At 46.1% G+C, this 13,898-nt stretch overlaps 1 protein-coding gene across 16 annotated transcripts in view; it reads left to right on the top strand.

Annotated features, from left to right (window-relative positions):
- LOC123097455 (ubiquitin C-terminal hydrolase 12) overlaps positions 1-13,898 on the top strand; it is a 53,160-nt gene that overhangs the window by 18,001 nt on the left and 21,261 nt on the right. For all 16 annotated transcript variants that reach the window (XM_044519199.1, XM_044519192.1, XM_044519205.1 and 13 more), the window contains 2 exons: positions 1,051-1,160; positions 1,984-2,058. In XM_044519199.1, coding sequence (XP_044375134.1) covers positions 1,051-1,160; positions 1,984-2,058 — 185 coding nt within the window. The remainder of the gene's footprint in view (positions 1-1,050; positions 1,161-1,983; positions 2,059-13,898) is intronic.

Below are 13,898 nucleotides of genomic sequence, written 5' to 3'. Positions count from 1 at the left end.
AAAACCCAAGGAGAGATGCTAGCTTGGTTACGTGATAGGGCAAGATTTGAGAACTTGGCACCAATCTTACAAGACAACCACATATGCAAGACAATATCACAAGATGATGCACAACGTAACTACACACACGTTATGATACTCACACAATCACTAAGGTGCTCAAGTTTACGAGGCCTGGCAACACTCGGATAACTACTTTCAATAGGTTCGAAGGTATCTGCAAAGAACGGAGGGCTCACAAGAGTAATGGCAAGGAAGGTAAAGTTTGTGTGATGGAATGATATACCTCGTCGACACCTCTACCTTAACAAAATCGAACAAAACCGGGGAAGACCGGCCTTGCTTCCGGTGTTGGTGTCAAAAGGATGGATGGATCGTGGTCGTTGGCGTGCACATCGGGTCTGTGGATCAAATCCGACAAAAACTCAGTAGAAACGACAAATCAATCAAAATCCGGTATGGCCAATTTTGGTGGGGATTTCGAATTAGGCAAGAACAAAACAAAATTAGGCTAAATAAGTGAGGGGGAGGGGCTCCAAATCGTGGCAACTTGCTCATGATACCAAATGATGTAGGGTAAACCCTAAGGTGTGGCCTGATCTTCATGATTGGAGGTTGATTTATGGAAAATCACTAAGAACATGAAGAACACATGGGGAAAACACTATTGGACAAGATCCACACGAAGATACTCATACCATAAGATCAACACAAGATACACATGAATCCAACAACAACAAAAGAAAGGAAATTTGTTTCTATGTGACTGGTTTCTATGCAATTTGTATAGCACCTGTTCACTGACATGAGAAAATAGATTTCACATTTCCTTTCATTTCCCTTGTTAGACCTGATTGAGAAGAAGCTAGCATAGTGTTAATTCAAGAAGACATTACTTAAATTTAACTTTGGAGATATTAAACATTAAGATGCTCTTGAGTCTTGATTCACTTGAGAATGAAGAAATATGCAGCCGACTAGCTATTATCTTCTTCCACATGTTAAAAGATTAAATTTCCAGTTCTGAGCTTGTCATGCCTGCTTTTGCAGATTAATGACCGCTACGAGTTTCCTTTGCAACTTGATCTGGATAGAGATGATGGCAAGTATCTTGCTCCAGATGCAGATAGAAGTATAAGAAACCTTTATACTCTCCACAGGTGATTACTTGAATGTTATGCATTCAGTTGTAGGAACTCTGGATTGTTTGAAGTTGAAGTTGAGTAATTTTTCTATCACAGGTTCTTAATGGTTTAATATAGTAGTCTGGGGACTCACATTACAAGAGACATTGTAATAGTAATTTCTGTTTCTTTCATCTAGAACCTATTGATGAGCATAGGTTATTAGTTGCTATGCTTTAGTGCACAGGGACTTTGAACGGAGGCAAATGCTTTAGTGTTCCTGAATGATGATTCATACTTAGTCAACTATAAGAATCTGTCCACTGAAGCGCCTCCTGAGAATCTGCCAGGCATAAAAAAAGATCTCCTTGGCATATGAATTTCATATTTGTTAGTAATGTTTGTCAAAATGTGTTTGTGCAAGTTTTACAAATACGAATTTAAGTAATTACTCCCTCTGATCCATATTACTTGTCGGTCAGACGCATATATCTAGACGTATTTCAATGCTAGATACATCCGTTTGAGTGACAAGTAATATGGATCAGATGGAGTACTAGTTACTGGGCATGGAGTTTTCTTGGAAACCAGGCGGTAGTTCTTTTTTACAGAGCCAACAAGTCCAGTCCTGGTAAAAGCAAATTTAGTTAAATTGTGTTCCTAACCAGACAGGATCTTAACTATCTTAAGAAAATCTGGTTTGGACAATACTTGGGATCCAAATAACCTGTTGATTTATTTGTATAAACCAGTTTCTTGCAGACCAACCTATTGTGTCTAATACTGGTGTGCAAATAGGTATCATGAATTCCTTGCTACATCTTCCTTCTGTCCTAATCTTGTTTATTTGCTTTCTCAGCGTTCTTGTTCATAGCGGAGGAGTACATGGTGGTCACTACTATGCATTCATACGGCCAACGCTAGCAGATCAATGGTTATTTCTCTAATGACTTTTGTGGTCTTCTAGTACCACAATTTACTCAATTAGTTGCTTCTTGGTTTCTTATTCATGGCCACTTGATGGTAGCTGAATGTACGTGTCTCAACTTGACAACATAAACTAGCTTACTAGGACATGTATTTGTTAGATGCTTCACTACCATCCCAACCTATTATCCAAAGTATCATGTGAATTGTTGTGCTTACAGATGAGAATAATGATAATCTTGAGTATAGTTTGTAAATTTGTGCAAGTATTTGTTAATTGGACCAAGTTGCTCTCTTTCCATCTCCCTCATCCAAGTTTTCATGAGATAACTGTTTCCAGGATTTTCTGTAAGCTATGACCAGTCAGCTAGCATGAACTCCATTAACTTTCTTTAGAATACATTGTCATGACATGTTCCAATAGGTTTGGTTATGAGATTCACTTGGCAAATTACATACTTTAGGCACTCTGACTGCACCCAGACATGATAGACTCGTAGTAGACTGTGGTATCCTAAGTTACACTTCTGGTGGAATTCGCTGCCACCGCGTGAATTGAGAGTTAGAGAGAAGAATAGTTTTGCCAAGAATAAATGAGATTTGTGTATCATTCAATAGACGAAGATAATTTTACACGGATAAGGTTTTATTCGGGTTTGTTCCCTTGTAGGCTTAAGTATTTGAGACCAAGGGTGTGTTTCAGATATTTTGTTGATGATGCCTAGCTAGGCAAGAACTTCTAGCTAGCACGAGGTAGAGCCCACAAGAGCAAGGGAAATTATTTGGTTCGTTTTACCATCGACAAGTTAATTATAAAGATCTGAGCATATGTTCAAGGATGGCTTTGTTTTATTTGTTAGCATGACAAAGTTTATGTAGCATTCACTTGATTCTTGTTGACCCAGTGTTATGTGGTCTAGCCCATCAAACTTGATCCTTGTCGTTTAATTAGAGTAATACGGGCAGTTCAGATGGGGCTTATGGGTGGCGGCCAAAATAAGCTGCCCCCTACCCAGCTTATTTTGGTAGCCCAACCTAAAATAAACTGCCAGAATAAGCTGGGTAGGGGCAGCTTATTTTGACAGCCACCCATAAGCCCCAAAAGAACTGTCCCCTAGTTGATTAAGCAAGTTTGTGAGGAAGGAATCCGGTTAGTTTAGAGATATTATTAGAATTTGAGTAGATTTACCAGCTTGTCGGTCAGGTCTTGTCTACTATATAAAGGGCTGACCCCTCTCAATAAAGCAGAGAAGAATATTGTCATTTACTTTTATCAGTTTTTCAATAATTAGGGTTATGTCAGTAGTAGATCCTTTCAGTTTGGTGTCAAAGATGAAGACCGTGGAGCAGATGAAGATCATCATGAAGCATTTTGGAGGCCTTCACACGAGCGGATGACCGGGCGCTCCTCGCCTAGCTGGTGCAGCGCTTGAGGGTGCTTGAGCAACTCTTGCTGGCTCTGCCCCCACCACTAGATTCCATGGCTGCAACAGCCGACCACGATGCCAACTCCCCATCCCAGGCCCTTCGCCCGGTGATGACGTTCCCCCGGTGCTTCCCCTCTCCAGCAGTGCCCCTGGTGCCCATTCTACAGCGGGGGAATCGCCACCGCAGCCGTCGGCGGGCCTCCACCTAGCAGCTGACTGCCCATCCCACCACCTCGCTTTCCCGCCTTCCACTGCCTATCTGCCAGCGCAACACAACCCTGTGATGACTCCTAACAACCATCACCAGCCGCCACCCCCCTTCTCTTTGACCATCTCCAGCCATCTCCTTACTCCCACAGCTGCCCCCTAACGTCAATCTGGGCCATTTCGCACTCCACCTTATAGCTCAAATCCCGCTCCAAATTCCTCCTACATTATAGCTGTTAGGAATAAGCAACTTGTATTCCCATGAGGCCATAGGCCGATATATATACACGTACAGGTGTGGTACATATGCAGGAAACCCCTTATACTACGGGATAAATACAAAGGGGTATACATGACTTCTATTATAACTCTAACACCCCCCCTCAAACTCATGGTGGAGGAACAACACTGAGTTTGGAGAGATAAAAGCCATGTTGTGCTCTAGTCTGGGCCTTCGTCAGGAAATCCGCCAACTGTAACTCGGAAGGCACATACTGAAGAGCAACGACCTGATCCTGCACAGCAGCGCGCACATAGAAAGCATCAACACCAATATGCTTGGTGAGCTCATGCTTCACAGGATCACGCGCAATGCTAATAGCACATGTACTGTCAGATAAGAGCATAGTCGGTGTAGTGACAGAAACACCAAAGTTCTGAAGTAACCACCGTAACCAAGTCACCTCTGCCGTCAAAAGAGCCATAGCTCGCAACTCAGCCTCAGCACTCGAACGGGAAACTGCAATCTGTTTCTTCGTCTTCCAGGCAATGAGAGAACCGCCAAGAAAAACACAGTAAGCAGAAAGCGAACGGCGATCAGAAGGATCACTAGCCCACGTAGCATCCGCATAGGCCTGAAGCTGTAAAGAACTGGAGCTAGGAAAGAAGAGACGGTGAGAGATCGTGCCTCGAAGATATCGGAGAACACGAAGGAGATGACTATAATGAACCGATGTGGGAGCAGAAACAAACTGACTCAGAATATGAACCGGATAAGAGATGTCCGGACGAGTGACAGCTAGATAGACAAGACTGCCAACGAGATGACGATAACGCGTCGGGTCAGGGAGAGGATCACCATCAGTAGCACAGAGGTGAACATTGAGCTCCATAGGAGTCTCAACGGTGCGCTCGTCAGAAAGAGCAGCACGAGCAAGAAGATCCTGGATATACTTTTCCTGGGATATAAAAAAGCCATCAGAGGTAGAAGAGACTTCAATCCCAAGAAAATAGCGAAGAGGTCCAAGATCAGACATAAGAAACTGCTCACTAAGACGGGCCTTTACAAAGGCAATATACTCGGGGTCATCCCCAGTGATGACCATATCATCAACATAGAGAAGAAGAAGAGTCCGGCCACGAGGAGAAAGGTGAATAAACAATGCGGGATCATGAACACTTGCTGAAAAACCAGCAGTAGTGACCACAGAAGCAAAACGCTCAAACCAGGCACGAGGGGCTTGCTTAAGGCCATAGAGAGAGCGACGAAGACGACACACCATGCCATCAGGAACAGAATACCCAGGTGGTGGCTGCATGTACACCTCCTCACGCAGCTCACCATTAAGAAAGGCATTCTTAACATCAAGCTGAGATATAGACCAGTGGCGTGCAGAGGCAACGGCAAGAAGTGTACGAATAGTGGTCATATGGGCCACAGGAGCAAAAGTCTCGTCATAATCACGACCATGCTCCTGCTGAAAACCACGAGCCACGAGACGAGCTTTGTGACGCTCAAGAGAACCATCGGAGCGAGTCTTAACCTTGTAGACCCACTTACAAGTGATGGGACGGACTCCGGGAGGAAGAGCAACAAGATCCCAGGTACCGGTGCGTTCAAGAGCAGCAATCTCCTCCGCCATCGCAAACTGCCATTCAGGATGAACAACAGCCTGACGGTAAGAAGTCGGCTCAAGAACAGCAGCACCAGCGGTGGGAAATCCAAAGCGATCAATAGGCGGACGAGGACGAGAACGCAAACCATAAGTAGGCTGAGAGGAAGAGGACGACTCATCCAAGGAAGCATCCACAGGTCGTGAACGACGAGTGTAATGCTGCGGAAGAGATGGAACAAGAGAAGGAGGAATCGCCAAGGTAGAATCAGGGGGTGGCGACGAAGAAGTCACCGGAGATGAAGGTGTAGAATCCGGTGACATGCTAGGTGAGGAGACCGGGGAAGATGATGGCGGTGAATCGACGAGGGGTGGAGAAGCAGAGGGAGTGGGACGAATAGGCACAGGCGCGACGGGAGGGAGAGGGGAGTCAGGAAAAGTGAGAAAAGAGATATCCTCCACTGAAAAGACCGAGGAAGATGGTCGTGGGTAAAAAGGACGAGACTCATCAAAAGTCACATCTCGAGAGATACGCATCCGACGACCGACAGGATCCCAACAACGATAGCCCTTATGCTCATCACTGTAGTCTAAGAAGACACACTCAACAGACTGAGCGGTCAGTTTGGTGCGTTCGCGAGGGGCAAGAAGAACATAGCAAACACAACCAAACAAGCGAAGCATCGAATAATCGGGAGAGCGATCAAACAGACGCTCAAAAGGAACACCACCCTGCAAAGCAGCAGATGGCTGAAGGTTGATGAGATAGACAGAAGTGGAGATAGCCTCGGCCCAAAAATGAGGCGGAAGAGAGGCGGCGATCATCATAGCACGAGCTGTCTCAAGAAGGTGACGATGCTTGCGCTCAGACACACCATCCTGAGCATGAGCACCAGGACAAGAGAACTGGGCAAGAGTACCCTGCTCAGCAAGGACACCACGCAACATCGTAGAGATATACTCACCAGCGGAGTCAGCACGAAAAACACGAATGGGTGAAGAGAACTGAGTATGAACCATGGCAGCAAAACGCTTATAAATAGACAACACCTCACTACGTGAAGTCATGAAATAAAGCCATGTGTAACGAGAAAAATCATCGATGAAAATAATATAGTATTTATGACCACCTTTCGAAGTGAAAGGAGCCGGACCCCATACATCAGAATGGACTAAATCGAAAGGACGCTGAGACACTGACTCACTATGAGAATATGGTAGCTGAATCTGCTTGCCAAGACGACAACCCTGACACTCTAAAGAGACATCTCCTGAGACAGACCCCAGAAGGCCTCGACGAACTAAAGACGATAATCGAGAACCACACAGATGACCAAGTCGATGATGCCACTGCTTGAAGGAACCAGTAACAGAAGCGACAGCAGCGGAGGAACTGGCGATGGTGGTGGCAGCGGAAGGAACATGAAGCCAGTCCAACTCCCAAAGACCTTGAGAATCACGGCGGCGAGGGCCAGCCCCAACCAGAGTGTGCGTGCGACGATCCTGGACAGAACAAGAGTCAACATCAAGGATGACACGACAACCAGAATCAGTAAGTTGACCGGCAGAAAACAGATTCATGGTAAGTCGAGGAACATGAGCAACATCAGGAACAGAATAAGGAGTAGAAAGATGGCCTCTACTAGCAACAGAAAGTGGAGTACCATCAGCAGTGAAGACATGAACAGGAGAATCCAGCGAGCGAAGAGAAGACAAAGCGGAAGAATGAGAAGACATATGAAAAGAAGCTTCAGAATCCAGAACCCATGGGGATGTACCTGACTGTGTAGAGGGCGGGTGCTCAGTGCGGGAAGCATCAGTCACAGAACCAGCAGTACCCGTCGAGGAAGAACCTGAAGCCGCGAGCAGACGCTTAAGTCTCAGAATATCCTGCTCGGTCAAAGCAATGGCTGAAGCTGGCGAGGGAGATGACGCAGTCCCTGATGATCGCGCCTTGCGCAGGTGTTTCCGCTTGGTGTAGCACTGGGACTCAATATGACCATCATTGTTGCAGTAGTCACAATGTGAACGGGGGCGACCTGAGCCTCCAGAAGGAGTGGGCAAGAGCGGCGGAGCACTCGAGCGAGAATGGGGCGGTGCAGCAGGTGGAGTGGAAGAAACCCGAGTAGCGAGCACAGAGGGAACCTCCAGCAAACCAGCACCACGTAGGCGAGTCTCCTCAGCACGAATCTCTGAAAGCGCCTCCATGAGAGAAATACGGCCACGAGCAAGCAACTGAGCACGCCGGGGCTCAAACTCCTTACGGAGCCGAGACAGGAACTCGTAAACGCGATGAAACTCCAAATCGGCCTGGACAGCCTGGCAACAGGGGCAAGCACGACAACCAGCACTGCGGAGAGAATCAAGCTGGCGCCAGATGGCAGAACTCTGTGCATAGAAGTCATCAACAGTAGAGTCACCCTGCTGAAGAGCATGCTCCTGACGAACCACAGAAAGGTATAAGGCATCACCAGAGGGCTCATAGCGCTGACGAAGACGGGTCCACATCTGGAAGACAGTAGGAAGACCCAGAAACTCAGAAGCAAACTGAGGCAGAACACTAGCAGTGAGAACGGCTGCAGCACGAGCATCATCATCAAGCCACTGGGTGTAAACAGACAAAGCACCATGATACGTCTGAAGAGCCTCCTCATAAGCCAAAGCCCTCTCATCATAGGCACGATCAGCAGCCTCATCAGCAATCTTAGCCGCATCCTTGGCGGCCTGATTAGCATCCGGAGGAAGAACCAGGGGAGTCGGCGGAGTAGGGGCCACCGGAGGAACCGGACGGGGCGGACAGCAGACCTCGCCAGAAAGAACGCCCCAGAGACGGATGCCACGCATGTGAATGCGCATGAAGCCAGCGAACTCGGTGTAGTTAGTACCATCGAAGATCACCGGATAGCGAGGGACAGCAACATAGCCCGACGCAGCAGACATTTTTTTTTTCTTTTTTTGGAAGAGACCCGACGGCAGGCGGAAGACCACGGGAGCGGAGTCCTGACGGGAGGGGCGCCTGAGAGCCTGAGAGCTGCAGACCACGGGAGCGGAGTCCTGGCGGGAGGGGCGCGGGAGGAGCGGAGTACTGGCAGGAGCGGAGTCCTGGCGGCAGCGGCGCCTGAGAGCTGGACCAGCGGGAGCTACCGCGGAGGCTGGCGAACAGGAGCAGACCACGGGAGCGGAGGCTGGCGAACAGGAGCTGGCGGGCGGGAGCAGCGCCTGAGAGCGGGAGCGGCGCGGCGGAAGCAACCGCAAGCCCTGGCACCTGGCGGCGGCGGGAGCGGGTCGTCGAGACGAGCGGGATCGAGGCGAGGAGCTGCACACGGCGCGTGACGAGAAGGCCTTCGGGCGAGGATGCTTCGGCCGGATCGGAACAGGGCAGCCGGGATCTAGCACGAGTTGCGGCGTGCGAAAAAGAAACCCTAAAGCTCTAATACCATGTTAGGAATAAGCAACTTGTATTCCCATGAGGCCATAGGCCGATATATATACACGTACAGGTGTGGTACATATGCAGGAAACCCCTTATACTAGGGGATAAATACAAAGGGGTATACATGACTTCTATTATAACTCTAACAATAGCAGCCGCCTTCTCGCCTCCACCTGCCAACCGACATCATACGTTTGTTACGGCCACGCCCCTCCCCCCTAACCCATTTGTTCATTCACCCCGCCCATCACCTCCCTTCCACCACTGCCTAGTCCTCACCTTGGCTCATGTTCGGGTTTTGGTGTTCCCCGCTTCCACAAGCTCGACTTCCTGACATATGATGGCTCAGTCGATACTCTTGGTTAGCTCAATAGGGTGAGCATTTTTTTTGTGGACAATGCACGGACAGCCTACCACCTCATCAATGACGGTCAACTCTAGTACTTACAACTCAAGTGTGATTTTTTGGAGTGCGATTTTGGCATGCTGACATGGGAGTAGTTCAAGGAGGCTTGCCATGTTTAGTTTGGTCCGTTACTTTGCGCAAATCCCTCGGGCGAGTTGACACGTCTGCTATTCACTTCCTTGGCCTCTGGCTATATCAGCATGTTTCTAGCGCTCATGTGCCGCAATAATGAACCATTAACACCGTCTTAACAATGGTTTCTGTACACAACATGGATTCTTGATGGTCTTAGCGTTGATGCCGAGCTTCAACGACCGTCTAACCTCCACACAACCATCTCCAGGTCCCTCCAACAACGTCACCGCACTAGCCTTCTTGGCCTACGGGGCTGTTGTGCCCCTCTGATCCTCCTACGGTCCACACATTCCTCACCCGCACCACTAGCACATGTTCTACCGTCAAGCACTCCAGAGCCAACCCTGACACAATAGGTTCGGGGCCCCACCCCAGCTGAGTTGGCACAACATCTTTGTCAGGGCCTCAACTGCGATGAGATTTTTGTTCAGGGGGTGTGCGCAGTTCTTTATTGAGGCTGATGACTCCGACCACTCCCTCCTACTAAAGCAATGAAGAATATTGTCATTTACTTTTATCTACTTTTCAGTAACTAGGGTTATGCAATAGCATTGTTCAAAACATGGACTGATAAATCAATTAACTGCCCGATAAATCCCTTCTCAGTGGGTCACTTAGTAGCCCATTAATTGGCTGACTCGCCTATTAATCCTCTATCGCCATTCGACTGTGCCCAGTTAACGATTTCTACGGGAGAGCCAGTATAGCTCTCCTGGCAAGGCAAGGATCTTGTAGCCCATTCTGCTAGTTTGCTTGGCAAAGCTAGTAGTTTATTTTCTATTCCATCCTGCATAGATGGCGTATAGTTTGAGTGATTTCATCCTGATTTAATTGGCATGTATGTAGATACTCTGTAATCTTTCCGATTTACCCCTCATGCGCTCGGCCGAGAGTAATTATTGGCATTGCATGCGAGGAATTAAAGTGCCAACCGAGCGCATGCATACATGAAGGAGCACAAGGTTGTGTTGGAGTAATCCCACTTGGTTGCTAGGAAGTGTACAACACAAGTGTTGAAGGAACTACTCTAATGTGCTGCGCTAGATATCGCACTAGAGGCAAATATAGGCCGATATGGCAGCATGAGTTCAATTCAAAACAACTAGAGCACAAGATGTAATCAAAGATCTTAGATAAGAACACCAAGTTTGTTACAGGTAGCAGGGACCTCTATTTATAGGCTTTGGGAAGCCTTCACATCTAAGATGTATTCTGGTTCCAAAATAGAGGCTTTGGGAACACTAAGATGTATTCTGGTTCCAAAATAGAGGCTTTCGGAAACCAAGATGTAATCTGCTTCCAAAATAGAGGTGAGGACCTCTATTTATAGGCTTTGGGAAGCCTTCACATCTAAACTTCTACTTATAGCTAGAACACTCTAGAAAACATTACTTAAGATACAATGTTCCACTCATAGCTAGAAGACTCTAGAAAACAGTAGCTAAAGCTAGGAAAACAAGCAAATACTAGAATAGAGTAGAAGTATCTAGAAGTAGGCAAATGGATTTGACTTCTGATTTTCTTTTATTTTCCTTCTCTCTATTGTTCCTCACCATTCTCCTCTGGTTGTTTGGAACTCTACCTTGAGTTATCTTCATAGAGCGCTTCTTCTGGGTGATAGAGAGTCAAGTGCGCGACATTGAATGTGTTGGATATGCCCATCTCGCTTGGAAGATCCATCACATTGGCATTATCATTTATCTTCCTCATAATAGAGAAGGCCCGATACCTTCGCTGCCTAAGCTTCCTTTTTACTCCCTCTGTTCCTTTATATAAGGTGTATTTGTTTTTTGATAAAATTCCACAATGTAAGGTGCATTTCTTCTAAATCCTCATAATTCCCTTTTTATCCCTCCAGAAAGCAAGTATGTCTCTTCTGATTTCCTATATCCCTCCTTGTATCAAAAGAAGGAAACTATATCTCTCTCGATTGCATGTATCTCTTACTTTCCTGGACTCACTGATTTAATTGCCACTAACCAACAAATTTGCCGTTGTCCTAACATCTCTATAATTATGCGCCTTGGTCACCGTGCCAAAAATAATACACCTTACATAAAGGAACGGAGGGAGTAACACCTAAAGGCGGTCTTTCTTTCGGAGGTAGACCATCACCTTATCAACAACTTGAAATGATTTCAGCCTCTTGCAGTCAGCAAATTGTTTATATTCCTGATTTTGTACTTTTGGAACACAAGAATTTCTTCAAATAACTCGGTGTCATTATCAACAAAGGACAATGCTGATTTTGAGTTTCCCCTTGATGGTAGCTTCACTGGGTCCACTGCATGTGTTGGAATTTTAGTGTAGACATTGGAAAAGGGATTCCTTCCTTTGGATCTATGCTTGGAGTTGTTGTAGGAGAACTCTGCAAGTGATAAAGCCAAATCCCATTGTCCCTTTTTTTCTCCACAAATGCAACCGATCAGATTACCAAATAATTTGGTCACCACTTCCGTTTGTCCATCTGTTTGTGGATGGGTAGTGCTAGAAAATTTTAATTCAGTGTTGAATTGCATCCACAAAGTGAGCCAAAATGCAATAAGAAACTTGCTATCACGGTCCGAGACGACGGACCTTGGAGCTCCATGAAAGATTGGCCACTTCTCCAAAGAATAGGTTTGCCACATGATGAGCATCCGTTGTCTTGTGGCATGGAATGAAATGAGCCATTTTAGAGAATCTGTCCATGATCACAAACACAACATCACTTCCTCATTCTGTTCTTGGCAAACCAAAGACGAAGTCCATAGTGATATTCTCCCATGGAGCAACAGGAACAGGCAAAGGCATGTATAATCTTGTGTTCTGGACTTGTCCTTTGTAGGTTTGACATATGGGGCACCGCTGAACAAACTTTCCTGCACCTCTCTTTAGTTGTGGCCAAAAGTAACGAGCCTCTAGGTTAGTGATAGCCTTGTCGTGTCCAACATGGCCACTAAGATCACCTGAATTGAGGTCTCTGATCAGTTTGTCACGTAGAGAACTTCTTGGATGCACAAACAATCATTTTTGAAGAGATAGCCATCTTGCACCAAATAGTCGTCACCTAATGGCTGTATGTGCTTTACCCAAACATGGTCAAAGTCTTCGTCACCCTCATACAACTCCTTTATTAGATCCATGCCTGGAATTTCAACCTCAAAAGAAATAAAGAGACATGCATGACGACTCAAAGCATTGGCTACTCGATTGGTTGCTCCAGATTTATGCATAATGAGATAGTTAAACCTCTCCAGATATGTTGTCCATGTTGCTAGCATACGATCAACATGCTTTTGATTTCTAAAATGCTTCAAGGTTTGATGTTCAGTGTAAACGATGAGCTCTTTAGGCAGCAAATAGACTTGCCAAGTTCTTAAAGCTCGAAAAACTGCATACAATTCTTGTTGATAAGTACTCCATTTCTGCCTAGCTTCGCTTAACTTCTCACTAAAGAAAACAACGAGCTTCCTTTCTTGAGATAGGACAGCTCCAGTGCCTACTCTACTTGCATCACACTCCCAACTCAAAAGCCTTGTTGAAATCAGGTAGCACCAAGACAGGAGCTTGTGAGAGTTTTTACTTGATCTTATTGAAACTAGCTTCAGTCGCTTCTGTCCATTGGAACTTTCTTTAGACACTTGATAATTGGTGCCGTGACAGTGCTGAAATTCTTCACAAATCGCCTGTAGAAAGTTGCAAGGCCACGAAAACTTCTTACATGTCCACTCCTTTCTTGATCCACCTGATAGTGTAGGGATTTGGATGATCATGAGTTTCAATATTTAAATGGTTCACCAAATTCTGGGAGATAAGATTCTTGCAGATGCAATTATCAATCACTGACTTGTGCATTTGCCCTAAAATATTCTCTTCTGTTGTTTGTCGTTAGGTTGTGGCATGGAACATAGGAGACGCTGAATCACACATACCACCTCTTCACCTTTCTTCTTGACAAACCTCTTCTTACCCTGTACATCTTCAGATTCGTATTCTTCCCCATCGTCTTCATCATCATGGATAGCTGTGTTAACAAATTTCCTCAGTGGGCAAAATTGACTTCTGATTTCCTTTTTCTTTTCCTTCTCTTTATTGTTCCTCATCAATACAACATTGCCTCCTCTCGCTGCATGCAAGGAATTAATGACCAAACCGAACAGTTGCTGTGGAGAGCCTCACACATGCAGGAGAGAGGAAGTGCGTTCCTCGTGGATCTAATAGACTCATAAACTCGAGATTTTCACTGCATCAGTTACAGTTGGATAGTGTTGTTCTCGTCCAACATTGTATTCATCGGCTCCCTCTTTGGCCTATGTGCAAAAATTCCTGCGCCACGTATTGTGGGACGAAGGGAGTAGCAAACACCCATCCTTGCTAAGCAACTCTAGAGTTAGGCTGGCCTAGAATCCAAACTTACCCAAGATT

This window comes from Triticum aestivum, chromosome 4D, assembly GCF_018294505.1.
Source record: "Triticum aestivum cultivar Chinese Spring chromosome 4D, IWGSC CS RefSeq v2.1, whole genome shotgun sequence".
In the NCBI taxonomy this organism is placed as follows: domain Eukaryota; kingdom Viridiplantae; phylum Streptophyta; class Magnoliopsida; order Poales; family Poaceae; genus Triticum; species Triticum aestivum.
Note: the sequence above shows the minus strand (reverse complement) of the source record. Positions and strands in the feature narration are given on the sequence as shown.